Here is a 17,551-nt window from a genome sequence, read left to right as displayed (position 1 = left end):
TGTGACAAAGATACCACAGTAGTATAAGATGTTACATAGGAGAACTGGATGAGGAGGAGTACATAGGAATTCTCTGTGCTATCTCTGCAACTTTCCTGTAAATCTAAAATGATATCAAAATAAAAATTTTTTCAAAAAAACTATATTTGGCAATATAGTGGCAACTATATTTGCCACTATATTTGGCAACAGGCAATATTTTCTTCATAGTTTTAAACAAATATCTGGAAGAGAATAATTTATTTTTTCTACTTAGCCAACAGGAAGCAAATGAAAAACATAAAATGGGTCCTATGACAGTGGGATGGGAACAGTTATCATTTTATAGAATTTATGATGCAGAAAAGGGATTTTGACCTTACAAGCGAAACAGGCAGAGCGTGACTCGTATCTCTTACCAACATACCACCTTTGGTAGATCAAAATTCTTGGTGAGACTAATGGCTTCCCAACAAAGTTACAACTTACTTAAGTACCTGTATCTGTACATGACTAAACTCCTCTGTTTTCCTTTGCATAGGGCAGAAAAACAGACACCACAATGCATTATTCCAAAATTTTTCCCAAAAATGTCTATGGCTACTCCCACACAACCCAAACACAACCAGAAGTATACTGGAGGGTAAATTGGAGTCAAAAGTGACAACAATGTTACTGATTATGGTGAAAATATCTTAATTTTGCAAATGACCACCCGCCCATATCATGTGCAGGGGCCTAGAAGAAGCCTGTGTAAAATGGGCTCACAGTTGAAGCTGCATTAACTTCACAGTGAACTTATCGCTGTTTTATTTTCTCTTCTTCAATGACTATATTCATCTTTATATCACTCATGGAAACGAACACTGTTTGGATGTGGCAGGAACTCAATGCTTTTTTTTAAGATAGATAGATTGATTGATTGATCATTCACTCATTCATTCATTCATTTGAAGGGGGGGAGCATGAGCCAGAAGGAGGGGTAGAAAAAAAGGGAGAAGCAGAGTCCTTGAGCAGGGAATGTAACAACACAAGGTTTGATCCCAGGACCCTGAGATGATGAACTGAGCTGAAGGAAGACCTTCAACATACTGAGCCACCTGGGCATCCCTCCATGTTTTTAAAACTGAATTTGCTTAACATACTAAAGATACTGTATAAATATCTTACCTATTACTGTACCTGATAAGACATTTCAGCAACCCCTAATACCATCATTCACTCCCAAACTCTACCCTGGACACATCGACATAAGTCTCAAATATTCCTGTCATTTAATGACCAGCATGTTAACACTTAAGAATTATACCAAGAATGGTGTGCCTGGGTGGCTCAGTGGGTTAAGCGACTACCTTTGGCTAAGGTCACGATCCTGGACTCCAGGATCTGGATCAAGCCCAGTACCAGGCTTTCTACTCAGTGGGGAGTCTGCTTCTCCCTCTGTCCCTCACCTCGCTTGTGCTCTCTAATAAATAAATAAAATCTTTTTTTAAAAAATTACACCAAGAACTAACAGGAATTAACGTTTTTAAACATGTTTTCACTATTTTAATCTTCTCAAGTATTTAGTCTCTCTTTAAAATCAAATATAATATTATTTCCAGACCATTTCTCCCACCAGCATGAAACTTGCTGAGAAGCTTGACTGATCATGTCCTCTTTTCAAATCCCAAACAAAGCCCAAATGTTCCCCATACCAAGGGATGCCTTTATTAGTACGCACACAGTCTTTCATTGTTCCTCCCAGGAAAACCTATTTCCACTCTATTATTATTTTAAATCAAGATGTAACCGTAATTTTTAAAATGTTCTTTATACATCTAACATTAAAGATACATCTAAGATTTTGAAATCAAAATCTGAAATAAGTTATTTTTGTCAGATGGGTATTAAGACCTAAAAGGCTGCTGAGACCATGCAATGGTGCTAAGCTCTAATATTACTGTCATTGATAATTCTCTGGGGCATCCCAGGGCAAAAGTTATCTTGCAAAGATCTGGAATCCCATCAATGGCAATTAATACACTACTTACTAAATAACATGTATAATAAAATGTGTTCTAAATGCCAGTAAGGCACAGTAGTGACAAAGAGTAGGCTGTATATGCAGAGCCTGTCTCTAACTTGTTAATTAAAGGTGTGAAAGCAAAAACTCTATCTGTACATAAAAAAAAAAACTTTATCAAACAGTAAGGTTTAGTGTAAGAACATAAACATTTAGAAAAATAAAAATGTAAAGTTAAGACACCTAAGATGAATCATAAGCCCTCTTGATTCTAACCAATGTTTCCTTCTGTCATCACAGAAATAGCTCATAAAATATGCTGCTTGTTTTAAGATCCTATTTCATAACGTAATCATTTTTACTCTTAAGATACCCTCTAGAAATGTGTGGGAAATATCAGAAAGGGAGACAGAACACAAAGACTCCTAACTCTGGGAAACGAACTAGGGGTGGTGGAAGGGGAGGGCGGGGGTTGGCAGTGAATGGGTGACAGGCACTGAGGGGGACACTTGACCGGATGAGCACCGGGTGTTATTCTGTATGTTGGCAAACTGAACACCAATAAAAAATAAATTATATAAATAAATAAATAAATAAATAATAAATAAAAAGATACCCTCTAGAGAACTAATTTTTCCTTTTTCTTTATCTCCTCCAGTCCTACATCACACTACTCTCATGGCCATGTTAGTCTTAGTACAGGGCACCAGACTACATCTGAATGGTAATAAAATTGCCTGTTCTTCATTGTCTTCTTCCCATATTGGTCTCATTTCCATGCCTCCCACATCTTCCATCATTTTCCTATTTCTCTTATAAGGTATTTCTAATTTTATTCAAAATGAATATAAACATTCTGGATGTATCAATACTGTTAAAAGTGAACAAGAACTAAAATCAATTACTATTACATTGAACCCCAAAACAAGTCAAGAAAACATGTGAGGGGTTATTTTTTTCTATGGGACTAAGACCAAGTGGAGCCATACCACTTGTTCATTCAACTTAACAGCAGAGGGAACAGTAGCCAGCTCAAAGATTCACTCACTCAAGGATTACAGCCAGGATCCAGTTCTCCGCACTGGACTGCATAACACCCATTATCTGCCAGACCAGTGGTTCTCAACAGGGAACGACTTTGCCCCCCAGGGGAAATTTGGCCATGTCCAGAAACTTTGAGTGTCATGACTTAGAGGAGGAGATGGGTAGTTACTGGCAACCAGCGGGTAGAGACCAGGGATGCTGCTGAACACCCTTTACAGGCACAGGGCAGCTCCATACTGAATTATTCAATCAAAAACGTCAATGGTGCCAAGACTGAGAAACCCTGACCCAAACATTTGTGTCCCAATTCTGAATAAAAATACAGAATAGCAGGACCACAGGCAGTGCAAAAGGGCAGACTTAGGGGAGAAAGGAAACTAAAACTTATTATACTATCATACCAAGCCTTGCTTCAGTCATTTTACAAGCATCATCTCACTTAAACCTTCTTCAATGAGAAAGTGATCTATTCTCCTTTTACAGATAAGAAAGCCGGACTCGGGGTGATTGTATAAGCAGAGCTAAAGTGTCTAACTCATTAATTAAGGGAAGTTAAGGAACTTATTCAAGGTCACTCAGCTAGGAAGGGGAGGAACAAGGACTCAAATTCAAACGAAATCTGTTTCTCAGCCTAGAGGTTAAAAGTCCTCAATTTGATTCAAATCAAAGTAAATTCAAACCAGTAAGAATTTAAGCAAGTCCTTTAACTTCCCTAAACCTCCATTTGGAAATAAGTCGATAGATAAACATGTGAAAATATAAATGCTGTCGACTGCTAACAATATACAGTCATGTTAAATGCCATACAATGAAAAAATACATCTTAGAATTGAAGTGTCATGATTACCATTTTTCCTTAAAAACAGAATTTATACACATGCACAGCACTAAATTATTCAGCATTTTTATGAATCAAGACTAAGCATTCAGAAAACACTGTGCCTTCTAAGCCAAGCAACTACTCTTAAATCCTAGGAGGAAATAAACTAATGTAAGCAACATTTTAGTATGAACTTCATAAAGATTTTTAATCAATCAACACTAAAATGCTCAAGGCTGCATCAACTGTCTCCACAACTAGTAGGAACAAGTTAGGAGCACACAGGGCTAGGTAAGGAAAGGCCCCAGAGTAAGGGGCCTACTCATGTCAAGAAAACAGAGATAAGACAGTAAAAAACAAAAAATAAACCTTAGCTCCAAAATGTTAGGGACCATCCCCCTTTAATGGCTACTAAGTAATCACAAACTCACAGACTACAAAGAAATAGGTCATCAAAGGTTGTTATCAATAGTCCCTGCTCAAACAGAAAGGGCACAAGAATCTCAAAGCCTTGGGCTACCTGACTAGGCTCACAGAAATCCTAGAGGTAGAGAAATGTTATGGAGGAGATACTAACCAGAGAGAAGGGAACACCTTGTTTGGGCTCATGATATTTATAAGAACTTCTTGTTATTATGATAGTTACAAATCCACCAGGTTTGTTCTAAATATAAACATATTTACAAACCCACCCTGATATTGACAAGAAATTGACCAAGTTTCCTGGTCAGTTTCCTATAAAAGGGAGATCCTAAAGGCCCTCAGTGGCAACCTTGTGGGGACCTCTCTAGCTTTATGCAAGCTTTCTCTGGGTCTCTGCTTAAACTTCTATCAGCTTTGCTCACTCTGTTGTCTGTGAGATTCATTCTTTGACTCTTGTGAGACAAGAACCAAGCTCTCCCACATAATTTTGGTGCCAAAACCCAGGACTACTATTCACTGAGAGGTGAGCAAAAGTAGAGGAATTGAGAGTAAAAGTTGTCTCTCCCAGGGATAACTCTTCTTGTAACAGCAAAACCAGGCACCTGTCAGCCAGTTAAAGGTGAATAGTAGGGCTGGAGGTCTTAAGACTCAAGTGACAGGCTTCTGGAGAAAGGTTTGGTCAATCCCCTTTCCCCAAAGGAAGGGAATGTTGACCTAACCCTAGTTCCACTTTCTGTTTTCTGGCTTTCTGAATGGGCTTTTCCCCACCCCACGGGCTTTGCTTATTGTGGGGCCGTGCCTGCAAATGGGACCTCAGGTATTGGAACAGAAAGGCAGCAAGCGTGAGGTGAGGAAAATTTAACTGAAATTGGCTATGATCAGCAGTCTGATCAGGCACCAAGGGGCTGGAACGCAAGCAAATCTATATAACCAAACAACGAAGGTTCATGCAAGAGCGCGCAGAAGAATAATTGGTCATTTATAGGATTCCCTGCTAGCCTAAGGTTCATCCGGAGGGCACACATAAGGACTGGCAATCCAGCACTCTGAACCTCCCCTTCGGTTACCACTGGTGGCCTTGGGGTCTCCAAGACCCGTAAAAGGATGGAGGCTGGCCCTGGGGGTCACACCCTGGGGGGGGGGGGGGGGCCCTCCACAAGCAGCACATGCCTCCCACTGAGAGACCCTTGGTGTTTCCACTTACTTCCTCAGCCTTCTAAAAGGAATATCACCGTTTAAATTATTAACCTCGCTAAACTCTATGATTAGACCAGGTTTTATAGTTGTTGTCGTGCCCCCGCCCCCCCACCAGAAGATCCAGAGGAGGCAGGAGGATTAGGTGACAGGTAAGAATGGCTACTCCCGCTGGCCTGATCCCTCCTCACCCCAAGATGTTAGGCCGCTCTTTCACTTGGGAGGGTGAACCAAACCAAGGGATGCCTTGATTTAGAGGAGAACGGAGATATTTGGATGCCTTTATAGTTAACCTCTATTTAACACGTATGGAGTAAGAGATTCCTACCAGGATTTCAAGATGGGAAAAAAACTCATCCTCAGCAGAAATGCCTCTGGATTGCAATCTGAAAAATTGGGAAACATTTGAACCACTGACGCTTCAAATGACAGGTATGGGGTAAGATCGAGAGATAAGAAACGAACTGTCCTCCGTGGGGACTTCTCTAGGTTGAGTACTGCACAATTGAGTACTTTCTCCTTGTAAACTTTTCTATTTTCCATGTGTTAAAACAGCAGGTTTTTCGAGTCAAGGTAAAATAAGATATGACCTTCGCAGCAAGGCATGGTCTCTTTAGTTTCCAAGGACTCCCCCTTGGGGTGCCCTTTAAAACACTGGAAACAATTTGGATTACAAAATTTAGGGAAGGACAGATTTCCTGTAGCACTGCATGGCCTCACTGGGATCTACAGTTAGATCTTCTGCAGAGAACAGGGCTCTAACATCAGGACCCCCACCTAAGGGCCTCTAGCAGAATGTGTTTACCTGAACATGTTGGCTTGTAAACCCCTCCTGACATGTTGGATAATTAATCTAAAAAGGCCTCCAAATAAACCCAGGTTGCTGGAGGAAACACAGGCCCTCCCTAGCAAAGAGGATGCTGACTCTCTCTCTTCCTCCCAATAGATACAGTCTACTCTAGCTGTACATGGGGAGCTTCTCCCTCATTCATTTCCCAGGTTAATGGTTATAATTGGAGCCAGCTGTGGTTAGTTTACCTCAGGACGGATTTTAAGGAATGTTCCCAAGCAGCTGCTGAGAATATTCTCTGTTTAGGGAAAATTCTGTGTCTTCTGAGGCCTGACATGGACTGCCTCCTTCCACTCATTGGTGGAATAACATGGCATTTGCTTGTCTGTCCAAGTGGATGAGCTTTAGAACTGGGAATCCCTTCTTCTCAGCCTTCTGGTTGCACTTTGCTTCTTCTGTCTCCCCTCCCTCTGCTCTGGTTTCTGCACCACCTTGAGTGTTGCCTGCATACACCACTCACTTCAGATTTCCCCTCCAGTGTGTCAGGTAAAAATTGAGAAATGGGGGGAGCAAAGTGGCTTTTAAAAAGTGGACCCAGGGATCCCTGGGTGGCGCAGCAGTTTGGTGCCTGCCTTTGGCCCAGGGCGCGATCCTAGAGACCCGGGATCGAATCCCATGTCGGGCTCCCGGTGCATGGAGCCTGCTTCTCTCTCTGCCTGTGTCTCTGTGCCTCTCTCTCTCTGACTATCATAAATAAATAAAAATTTTTAAAAAAATAGAGTTTGTGATCACAACACAAGCTAAAAATTTTTTTAAAAATAAAAATAAAAAGTGGACCCAAGTGAAACAATCAGTATTTAAACCTAAAGTGTGTTGGTTTTAGATGTGTAACTTTTATTCTGTCGAGGTTTGCTAAAAGTCAAATAGGTTTGGGTTACCTGTTGCAATTTGTTAGCAAAAGGATGACTTAAAATGGTTTATCTTCTCTCTCAAAGTTTTAATAGGTAATTGTTAAGATAGCTTTCAAAGTTTTTGATAACCTACAACTTTAAAGTTTTGCTTGGATGGTAACTGAGACTGAATTCACTGGACATTTAGATCTTTTCCAAATAGGACATAATGCTAATGCATTAATTATTAAACATAGGTTTGTATCTTTGACAACTTATTGCAGAGAAACTAAGGATATTTGACTCTGTTGGTAAACATGCTTTGTGCTTAATAGATCCATAAATTTGCCATATAAAGAGTTTTGGTATAACAGTTCACAATTGGCTACTACTTTGTTTTCACTGGAGACTAATATTTCTGCTAAATGTAATTAAGACAGAGGATAAGGAAAACTCTGTATGTAGAAAGGCTGGAAATATGTAAGAAAGATACAAGAATGGGAATGCATTTTGTTAAAGGTAAAAAAGGTAATTTTGTCCTAACTGAGGCAGGTTGGTTGAAAAGAAATGGCTTGGGACAAAATCTGCATGCAAAAGAACGTTGTAGGTTTGTGAAGGGAAGTCTTTGGAAAAGAATTTTAGATGTGGTCAGGACAGACTATGATTGAAAGGGATTTTAAAGGTACACAGGTATGAGGTTAAAAGTCTGCTTTCTCTCTGTTCGAAAATACAAGTTTTCCTGAATTGGTCTGCTCTGGATAAGACAATGTAAAACTGTTGTTTTCTCTTTGCCAACCCAGAAAAACCAGTTTCTATGTTCTGCCTTTATCAGGTCTTCTACATCCCTAATCCTATTTAGGATGTGCTTTAAAATTTTCTAAGGTTTTAACAAACTTCCCAAGATTTGAATTATAAATGGAGTCTTTTTGACTCATTAGGCCTTTTATTTGGTAAATTACTCTGAAAGTACTGTTCAGTAAATGATAAGCCTTAGGTTACATGTGGGTAAATGCTGTAACCATTCAAGAGATGATATGCAATTCCTAAAGTTTTAATATGTTTAAATATAAGGTCACCACATGGTATTTTGATCACTGAAAAGTTATTTGTCACAGAAGTAACTGACCAGATTCCATTTCTAAGTCGTCATTTTAATTGTTCTTATTTTTGCAAGATAAATTTCATCTTCAAGGAGGTTCATATAAAGGATCTTTAGGACAAATCTAGGTTTTAGTTTCTTTAAAATCAAAGCTGAAATGAGTAATAATTTCCAGAACTAAAATTGCATTCGAATTGAACAAGAATAGTAACAAGGGACTAAATAAACCAAAAGGATGATTAGAGTTTTGTGACTCCATGTTTGAACCACCACTACTAGTTCTGTTTGGTCTCCCAGGTTAAAACTTTCTCTTGGCGCTGGCACCACGGGGGCAGCTGGGGCATCTCTCCGGTCCCCCCCCCCCCCGCCCCGCCCCATAAAAAAAATAAAAAGAAAAAAAAAGAAAAACTTTCTCTTAAGATATATGATTTATTAGAAATAGGATAAAGTATTCATTTGTAAACAAATTAAAGCATTAACTTTTCTATTTAAACCCTCTGAAATTCAAAAGGTGTTTCAGTAAGCATTCTTCCATGGCAATCATAGTTATTTGCTGCATAAGTTCAAGAAGAATCTGTTCTTATAACAGGTCACCATTAAAAATATTGGTTATTTTACCAAGGCTTTGACTAGAATGTTATATTTGAGAGACCTGCATAGACTCGGATATGACCAAACAGCTTTAAGGAACTAAGGTTGACTTCATGAAACCTGGAGCAATAAAGCCACTTGGGAATGTTGGCCTGATACCTTGCTTGCTTTGGGAGTTCCCAGCAGCCTCACCAGGTGAGTAAAGAATGTCACTTCCTGGCAGGTGCATGAACCTCAGGATACTTTGGGAACCTCATGAAGAGGAATATGCCCAAATCCACAGGTATTGCAGGCATGTCTGATGGCAAGTACTTGCCTTGGCTTCTGGCCTGGAGAGACTACTAAAAGTTCAATCTAGATTCCTTATATGTGAAGTTTTCCAGCAAAGCAGATGCTAAAAGATCTATATGATCAATCATTATTCTTGCTGAGCTTATGTAAATAATTAGGCCAAGTTTGTTAAAACTGTACTTGTTTTGCAGACAGGTCAGTCCTGATTTGGCTACCTCTGATTAAGAAATGAAGGTTATAGAGAGGAACTATGTTTCAATTACACATCTTTGCAGATGTTAAATTATAGCTCTGATCATCTTTAAATGAATATTGTTGCCTAAGCTAGACTACTTGAAGTAAACTTCAGAGCAATAGCTTTCCTATCTCTACACAATAGCTCAAGTATACACAATCTTTATGCTTTTTATTCTATGGGGATAATAACAGGACCTCATGGTTGTATGATTATTCAAATAACAAAAAATGGAATTCCACAGCAATTGTATATACCACTAGTATTTTGACCAATTCTGTGTGGCTAGGACGACAAAATTGTTCCTTTAAAGCCAGAGCGTACTCCCACTGTATAGGGTCAACTACTGGCTTATGAAGATAACGCATGACCCCACTTTATGACTGGATTGGATGATGTACTTGGGGATGCCCTTATTTCTTGACCAGTCTTCTCCTACTTGCAAGTGATTCTTTGTAATCATAATACTGTTCAGGCTGGACCTCAAACCAAGAGGGCTTTTTGATGATTTTCTTAGTCATATTTATCCTAGAAGTCACCTCTACTAAGGTACGATTGCAAACAAAGGCTATAGCTGAGGATACAACAGCTCTTTCGGTAAAAAGAGCCTCAAAACTCACTACGGGACTTCCAGGATTTTAGACAGGACTGCAATATAAAATAAGCAAAACAGTATGCTTGCTCAGCAGGACTCTAAATACTTCCCAGGCATTGGATACACTCAATGAAGAATTAAGTCAGAGAGGGACTTTTCAAGAGCCACATAACTATTGACTGTCTACTACTGCTACACCATTTCTGGTGTGAGAAGCTTCCTCACGTGTTGTTTAAACATTACAGTTAACTCCCACAAGGTGGCCCTATTAATTAATACGGAACATTTGTGATCAATTAAAACGATAAAGATATCCACTGATCTAGTCAACAAAATTGGTAATTGAAGGTCTTATATAAGGAATGTAATCATGATTTAGGGCCTAATATTTGTTTTATGTTTATTCTTTTGCATTAACTCCCACAAAGTTTGCTTTTTAATAGTCTGATAGGTGTGGGGGCCATGCAGACCAAAATTTTACCACTCAACGAAAGCCTTACTATTCAGCTTCAACCTGCTTCTCCACAACACAGGCCCTCCCATACACAGAAAACATATAATTTAAGCAACTGTATTATGTAGAGCTTGCAATAAGCCTATTAATCAATGCAACTTTACACCTCCCATCCCCAACTAATGAAATTACATCTGCCAAGAGGATGGGCCATATTTTGCACTTTTTAATATGGCCTATTACACCATTCCTAAACAATTCTCGAAGTTCTGTACTGGGGGCAGGCTGGGATGGTTACTTTTCCCATTCTCAGCAGCCCCTTACTGAGAACTACCTCATCATCTACCCCATGTGGTTCTCATATCAGATGGGGAAAAGTGCTGGGAGAGCCATCAGATCCAACAAATTGTTTGCCTACTCAGAACTCTGAACGACAAGTCTCAAGTGTTAGATGGCCTAAATCAAGAACTAAGCGCAGTTAGGGCAGAACTTCTAAAGAACTGAGCCACTATTGATTACTACTTCAACATCACTTAAATTGTAAAGAGTTTTTACATATGTACTGTTTTAATATAACTAACAATTCTCATAAGGTCTCACAATCAATAAGTGACATTCAAGCTCAACTAGACAAAATCAGTCTCTCCAGGATTATTTTATTGGTTTGGAAACTGGGGTCAACATTTCAGAGTTGCTGTTTTACTCATAGAAATAACTTAGATTTTGTCTTTTTCTCTGGGTTTGCCGGGGCCTATGTCTCTTGATGCCTTCCAACATCTCCTGGGAGCCATACCGTGGACCTCGACTGACCCCTGAGAATGCTCTGCCTTTGTCCACCACCACCACCACCACCACCACCACCACCACCACCACCACCACCACCACCACCGCAGGCCGCCCCTTTCTGCCTGAAGCAGCCGGAGGAGTCATCCTCCCATTCCCTAACGGCAGTTAGGGTTACTATTCCAGGAGGAGGAATGATGTAAAAAATACTATTAGCTGATTATTCATTCTGAAAGGTGTAATTTTCCCGATAGCAGAATTAACTATCCTTGACGAGATCTCACGTGAACCTTTCTCAGCACCTATCACATCCCAAGTAAATAGCCCTGGCATCTAAGGATGTAGACACTGCTTATCATGAAAAGGACCCAGCACACCCCATTTCCCAAACAAGACAAGAGCAGCTGTCCTTTGACAGTCCAATCACCAGCACCCTGGGCAGGTCCGTGGCCCTACTGGGAGCGGAGGCGGCGTAGGCCGGACCCCCTCACACCCCTCTTTGTGCCGCTGTCCCCCCCCCACGCCCTGCTCCGACCTACGTGGGGCCCTGCTGGCAAAGCGCCAGCACCACCCCCTGCCCCCGCCCGCCCCAGGCCCGCTCCTCCCGGGGCTCCCTTGGGAGGTGGGCGTTCGCGGGGGGCGGGGGGGAGGGCAAGGCCCAAGGGCAGCCAGGAAAAAGGGGGCCGCGGGGCGGGAGGCAAGGCCCGGGGCTGCGCGGGCAGGGCGCCGCGGCGGGGGTCCTCCAGCCCGAGGAGGGGGCCGCGGGGCAGGAGGCGGGGCCCGGGGCTGCGCGGGCAGGGCGCCGCGGCGGGGGCTCCCCGTGGGGCGCAGGTCGTGGCCTTACCCGCCGAGGGGGGCGGCTCTCCCGCGCCGCCGGGCGCCAGGGTGACGGCGCCGTCCCTCCAGACGCGGATCTGCGCGGCGGAGCGCAGGCGGCCCCGGGGCTGGCGGCGGCCGGCGTCCGCGGCGCGCAGGGAGGCGCAGCACTGGTAGCACACGGCCCACGCCTGCTCCTCGTTGATGGGCTGGTTGTAGAGCCGCAGGATCTCCTCCAGGCTCAGCGCGTCCGGAGGCCCGCCGGCCGCCCCGGGGTCCGGCCGCCCCTCGCCGTCCGCCGGCTCCGCCCGGGGCTCCCCGCCGCCCGCCGGGCCCGCCGGCTGAGCCATCCCGCGGGTCGGCGCTGCGCACGGCCGCCGCGCCGGGTGCCGGCGTCTCCTCGGCTCGGGAGAATCGTCTGGGCGCGCCGCCGCCGCCTCATCCCCGGAGCCGCCCCGCCCGGCCGCGCGCGCCGCCGCCACGCCAGCCCGTAGCGTCGCGAGGGCGTCCGCCGGCCCCGCCCCGCGGCCGGGCGCGCTGCGCGCTCGGGGCCGGGTCCGCGCGGCTCGCAGCTGGCGCGTGCGCCGCGTTGCCCGCCGCGCGGATCCGGAGGCCCGGGAGGTGGATCCCGCCGCGTCCGAGCAGGAGCTCGACGTCAGCCTGAAGCAGATCCTAACGAAGGCCTGGGAACGGCTCGGCCCCGGCTCCGCGGCTGTCCGGGCCCAGCCGGGCCGCCCGCCGGGCGCGGGTCCTGCGCATCTCTCGAGCTCCGCGCCGGTGCTCCCGGTGCACGGACTTCGCGCTGCCCCCGCCTCGTTCCCTCGTCATCCTCCGGACCCTCCTCTGCTCTTTTGGGAGTAGCTGTCGCCGTCAATAGACTATATAATTCACCTAGGGGTATTGTTTATTGAACAGGTCCTCGCATCTTCATTGTAAACCCCGTGACCTTTTATGGGTTTTGGTCAATTCCCAGATCAGGGCCTGGGATAGAAACATGTAAATACTTTGCAGACACTCGTTTCAGCGTCTTTCCGGATTCGTTTCGTAACGTTTGTACAGCTCCTCGCTAAGATAATGTCTCCTATGATCACACTCATTCTAGTCCAGTTAACCCAGTATGTTCAGGCGATTTGGAATTAACGTCACAGTGGCAGCATTGAAATGAGGGCAATTAGCCACAGAATGAAAGAAATACTGTACTCCCCAGAGCCTCGCTGAATTCATGAAGTCATACAATATAACACGATTCTTAGATAAAATAATCACTTAACGAGCTTAATTGGTAACTTTCCACTTTGAGGCTAGTCCTGTGTAAGAACCTGATAGAGTTGAAAGCATCCCCCAAGTAAGAAATTTATAGTAACTACCAATAAAACTTTTAAGGCAGTTTTGTGTGTAATATTAGATCTTAGACTCTTCACAATTGCATCTTGCAGTAAAAAATTACAACGATCTATTATAAATGCTTGAGGTACTATAGTACATACAGCAGTAGGAGGGAGAAGAGAGAAAAGCAAGAGGATATTTTTAAACAAGTAAGGAGGGATCCCTGGGTGGTGCAGTGGTTTAGCACCTGCCTTGGGCCCAGGGTGCCATCCTGGAGACCCGGGATCGAATCCCACATCGAGCTCCCGGTGTAGGGAGCCTGCCTCTCTCTCTCTCTCTCTCTCTCTCTCTCTCTCTCTCTCTCTGTATGACTATCATAAATAAAAATTTAAAAAAATAAATAAGCAAGAAGGGAATTGAAAGGGAAGAAAAGTGTTTCTCCTTAGTCACCTTATTATAATTTTACTACAAGAGATAAAAAACATCCCCTTAACATCAATTATAGGTTCTAATCCCATCGTAAAAATGCATTGTGTGCCACAGCCCTAAGAAGAAAGGCATAATTCCTTATATGATATAGATAGGATGGATAGATATGGATGTATAGATACATAAATAATCTTGATTGAAAAACTGGGAAAACATACTCAAAATTTGCTATTTTAAAAGTTTAGATCCTGTGTGGATTTTGAAAATACAGAGGGCTTTAAAACAATTTGAACTCCGAAGAACAGCTAACTGATCGACTTTTATGGACAACACCACCATCTCCTGGCCTTACAGGATATTGCTGTCCTGTTGCACTTTGGCAGCTACAACCAAAATCAATTACATTTTTGTTCTTACCTTTACTCCCCCACACAAAAGACAAGTTAAATGAATTAGTCAACTAAGAATCCATTAGCCAGTCACTTGCTACTACAGGGCAATAAATAAATCTCCAAGTAAATATAACAATGAAGGAAAGAAGGAAAGGAGTGGAAGTGAAGAAAAATTTAAAAATATACGTCAAATGTTATCATTAAAAGGTGTACTATTTAAAACAAATTCAGAACAGAGAGTTTCTTCCTTCCCCAAATGGTAATTTTTAAACACATTTTAGGAAGAAAAACATTATGGCATTGAATCCCAGGAAGATTATATAAAATAGAAGGGGTTTTCCCCCCAGATACAAATTCATGACTGATATACTATATTTAAAATAAGTGTCTTGCCTTTGCGAGCTCTATGGAATTAAGTTGAGGCAATATTACAAGCAGAATGCAGAAAAAAATAAAAGATAAATCCTAAAAATCCTAGCCATCTTCTATTACAAACCTATTATATAACATGAACACTTGGTACATTTTTATACAAAGACAGTATGATTTTATATGATTTTCAGAACCCTTTGAAATTTTGATAAGCCCCATGGCCATCATTGTAAGACTGAGAAGGTGACTGCTGACAACTCAAGACTATCAGAGGTCCATCTTTTCTCAGGACTCAAGCAGGACTGTTGAATAATGTGGCACCTTACCATTTTTTCATTTTCAATTCAAATTCAAGAATTCAAATGTCTTTTTTGCATGGTATATTTGTTCCAATTTCTGTCATTCATTTTATTTTTTTATTCTTGGCTTCACCGCTTAAAAAAAATTGCTCTGTATACTTAAAATGTCTGAACAATGCAAGTCAACATGTAAATGTCTTTTACAAAGAGCTGTAAAATCTGTAAAAAATAGTGGCATGTGTTACTCTGAATATGATTTTAGTTTTCATTGATTTTATTGTTGCATTTATTAAAAATGGAATCCTTGAAATTTTTTATCTTATATTTACTTATCATTTTTGCAGAATATATGTACTTCATGCTTCATACTCTGGACATGCTGGCTGAGCTGCTCTGAGTCTTTCAGGGAGCACGGCCTTCAGGGAGCACAATCTGCCTGTGCAGCCCAAGCTTAATCCAGTCACTCCCAGACAATTGCTCCTAAGAGGCACATTCACCTAGAAAAGTGCACCAAAAAGGAAAAAATAGAACAGCATATTTTTTTCAGTGGCATAACCTAAATTTTCATTGCCCACAATTATAATACTTTATAATTTTAAAGTGATAATTTTATACTTTCAAAGTGCTTTCTTCAGTTATACAACTTGCAGGTCAGTTATTATTATCCCTGTCTTACAAATGACAAAATATAGGACTAGTAAATTAAAGTGGTGGGACTGGAATCCAGGCCTCCTGACCAGCTCAGCTCTTTCTGCTACTTATCTCTCTCTACATTTGCACAGAGCAAGAAAAACATCCTCACACTTCATTCCTCACTCCACCAAGCAGATGCTTTAAATTTGTACGTACCACTATGATCAACCAAATTTTTGGTATTTTAAATATTTTGAATGAACGATGCGATGCCCCACCTCCCTCCATTTGTCCTTGTGAGTTCATTGGCATTCAGTTTCACCATAGCAGTAACTTCTCCATAGTGATTATCTTCAAAAGGATCTATAATAAGTCCATCCCCATCAAAGAATTGCAAATTATCACTCCCCTAAGGAGGCTAATTCCATCAATAATCCTAAATGCAATTTGAAACTTATGTCTTGTAATTTCAGTAATCAAACTGAATATTAACCCCAAATTTTTAAAATTAGTCATGAAAACTTGCAAGTGACCTCGGACATAGAACCAGAAGTATATACACCAGATAAGAACACAAAATTGGATTCTTCTGGTCTAAATTTGTATAAGAATTAACTTTTGTATCCAACGGCGAAAATATTAAGAAACATTTAGAAAATACCCATGAATGTCCTTTTACTAAGTGGTACCCTAAACTAGTATTTTCCACAACACATTCATTCTGTAGCATTTAACATATTCAAAAATTACCTATCCTACCTTAATAAGATCAAGTTATGAACTCACTGATAAAAACTGAGGAAAAGTAGAGGAATGAGGCAAAATATATGAACAGTGGCATATTAGTATTTTCATGAAGGATTCTGGAAAATACTAGTTCAAAGAATAGTCATGTGTCACTTGATTAATGTGTGATTCTCCTTTGAAACAATTCTTTTCAAACAAACAAAGAGAGATGGTCTTCTGATTCTGAATGTAAGTGGAATTATTAGCTTCAATTAGTGAAGAAGATTCAATTTAGGAAAGACCTCACAGATCTAAATTTGTGGCCAAGCCACTATTTTACACTTATAAAAATTGGAGTCTGCACAAGTTAAGTGACTTAACTCAAATTACTAACAGTTGACCAAAATAATCTAAATATACTTGCTTTAACATAAACTTTCCAAATCCTGTTTTTTAGCCATATTACCTATCAAATTTCAAGTTAGGATAAGCAGTAGTTTCTTAATTCCAATTGAAAATAAAAAACAATACAAGGCACAAAAATATCATTCTTTGATAGCAAAATTTTGATGTTTGACAATACTTCTTGAAAATGTAGAATTCTCAATAAAACTTTTAAGAAAATAGAATTTTAGATTGTATAAATTAAAGGGAATCCATTTTCAGACTGAAGTCATACTTTGTTGATGAAACAAAGCTAGAATGTTTTTCCAAACCTCCATATTTAATTTTTGCTAAACTTTATACAAAAATGGATGGCCCTTGTTCAAAAGATTGTCTTTTTTTACCCAAATGTGACTGGGAGTATGGAGCTGCTCTGGGCTCTAATATTCTACTGTGACTCTGTGAAAGGCTCATTTCTCTTCCAAGGTCAATACATAACTAACAAAAAATATGGCTTACTTTAATTCAATTATGTAAGCAATGAATTAAGCCTTGCTTTGGTAATTTTTGTGGAAGGGTATAAGTAGGGCTGTACTCGTTATATTTTAGTAGTGCTTTTCCCTCAGGTTATTCCTTGAAGCTATTTTCTTAACCTGAATTCCTGTGTACAATTTTTAATTGTACTGATGTTGAAGGATTATAAATATTGGGCCGAATTTCCTCAGCTAAAGCAGAGCATTTAAAGCACATCCCGGGAATCCTGGATCACGCCCTGAGCCAAAGGCAGACATTCAACCGCTGAACCACCCAGGATGGCTCAGTACTTGGGGGAAAAAAAAAAAACACTTTAGTACCTCAAGGACACAAACATGAAAATGAAAACGACCCACAGAATGGAAGAATATATCTACAAATCATATATCTGATAGGGGGACTTGCATTTAAAATACATAAAGAACTCTTAGAACTAGATAATAAAAC

At 41.3% G+C, this 17,551-nt stretch overlaps 1 protein-coding gene across 4 annotated transcripts in view; it reads right to left on the bottom strand.

Annotated features, from left to right (window-relative positions):
* SPIRE1 (spire type actin nucleation factor 1) overlaps positions 1-12,437 on the bottom strand; it is a 206,069-nt gene extending 193,632 nt beyond the window's left edge. Inside the window, exon 1 of one of the 4 annotated variants that reach the window (XM_072734854.1) lies at positions 12,038-12,437. In XM_072734854.1, coding sequence (XP_072590955.1) covers positions 12,038-12,359 — 322 coding nt within the window. In that variant the 5' untranslated portion in view covers positions 12,360-12,437. The remainder of the gene's footprint in view (positions 1-12,037) is intronic. The other 3 variants (XM_072734851.1, XM_072734852.1, XM_072734853.1) reach the window with 3 other exon arrangements.
* Positions 12,438-17,551: the final 5,114 nt, after the last annotated feature.

The sequence above is a fragment of the Vulpes vulpes genome, chromosome 13 (genome assembly GCF_048418805.1).
Source record: "Vulpes vulpes isolate BD-2025 chromosome 13, VulVul3, whole genome shotgun sequence".
Taxonomy (NCBI): Eukaryota; Metazoa; Chordata; class Mammalia; order Carnivora; family Canidae; genus Vulpes; species Vulpes vulpes.
The sequence above is the reverse complement of the archived record's forward strand: the minus strand, read 5'-3'. Positions and strand labels throughout refer to the sequence as shown.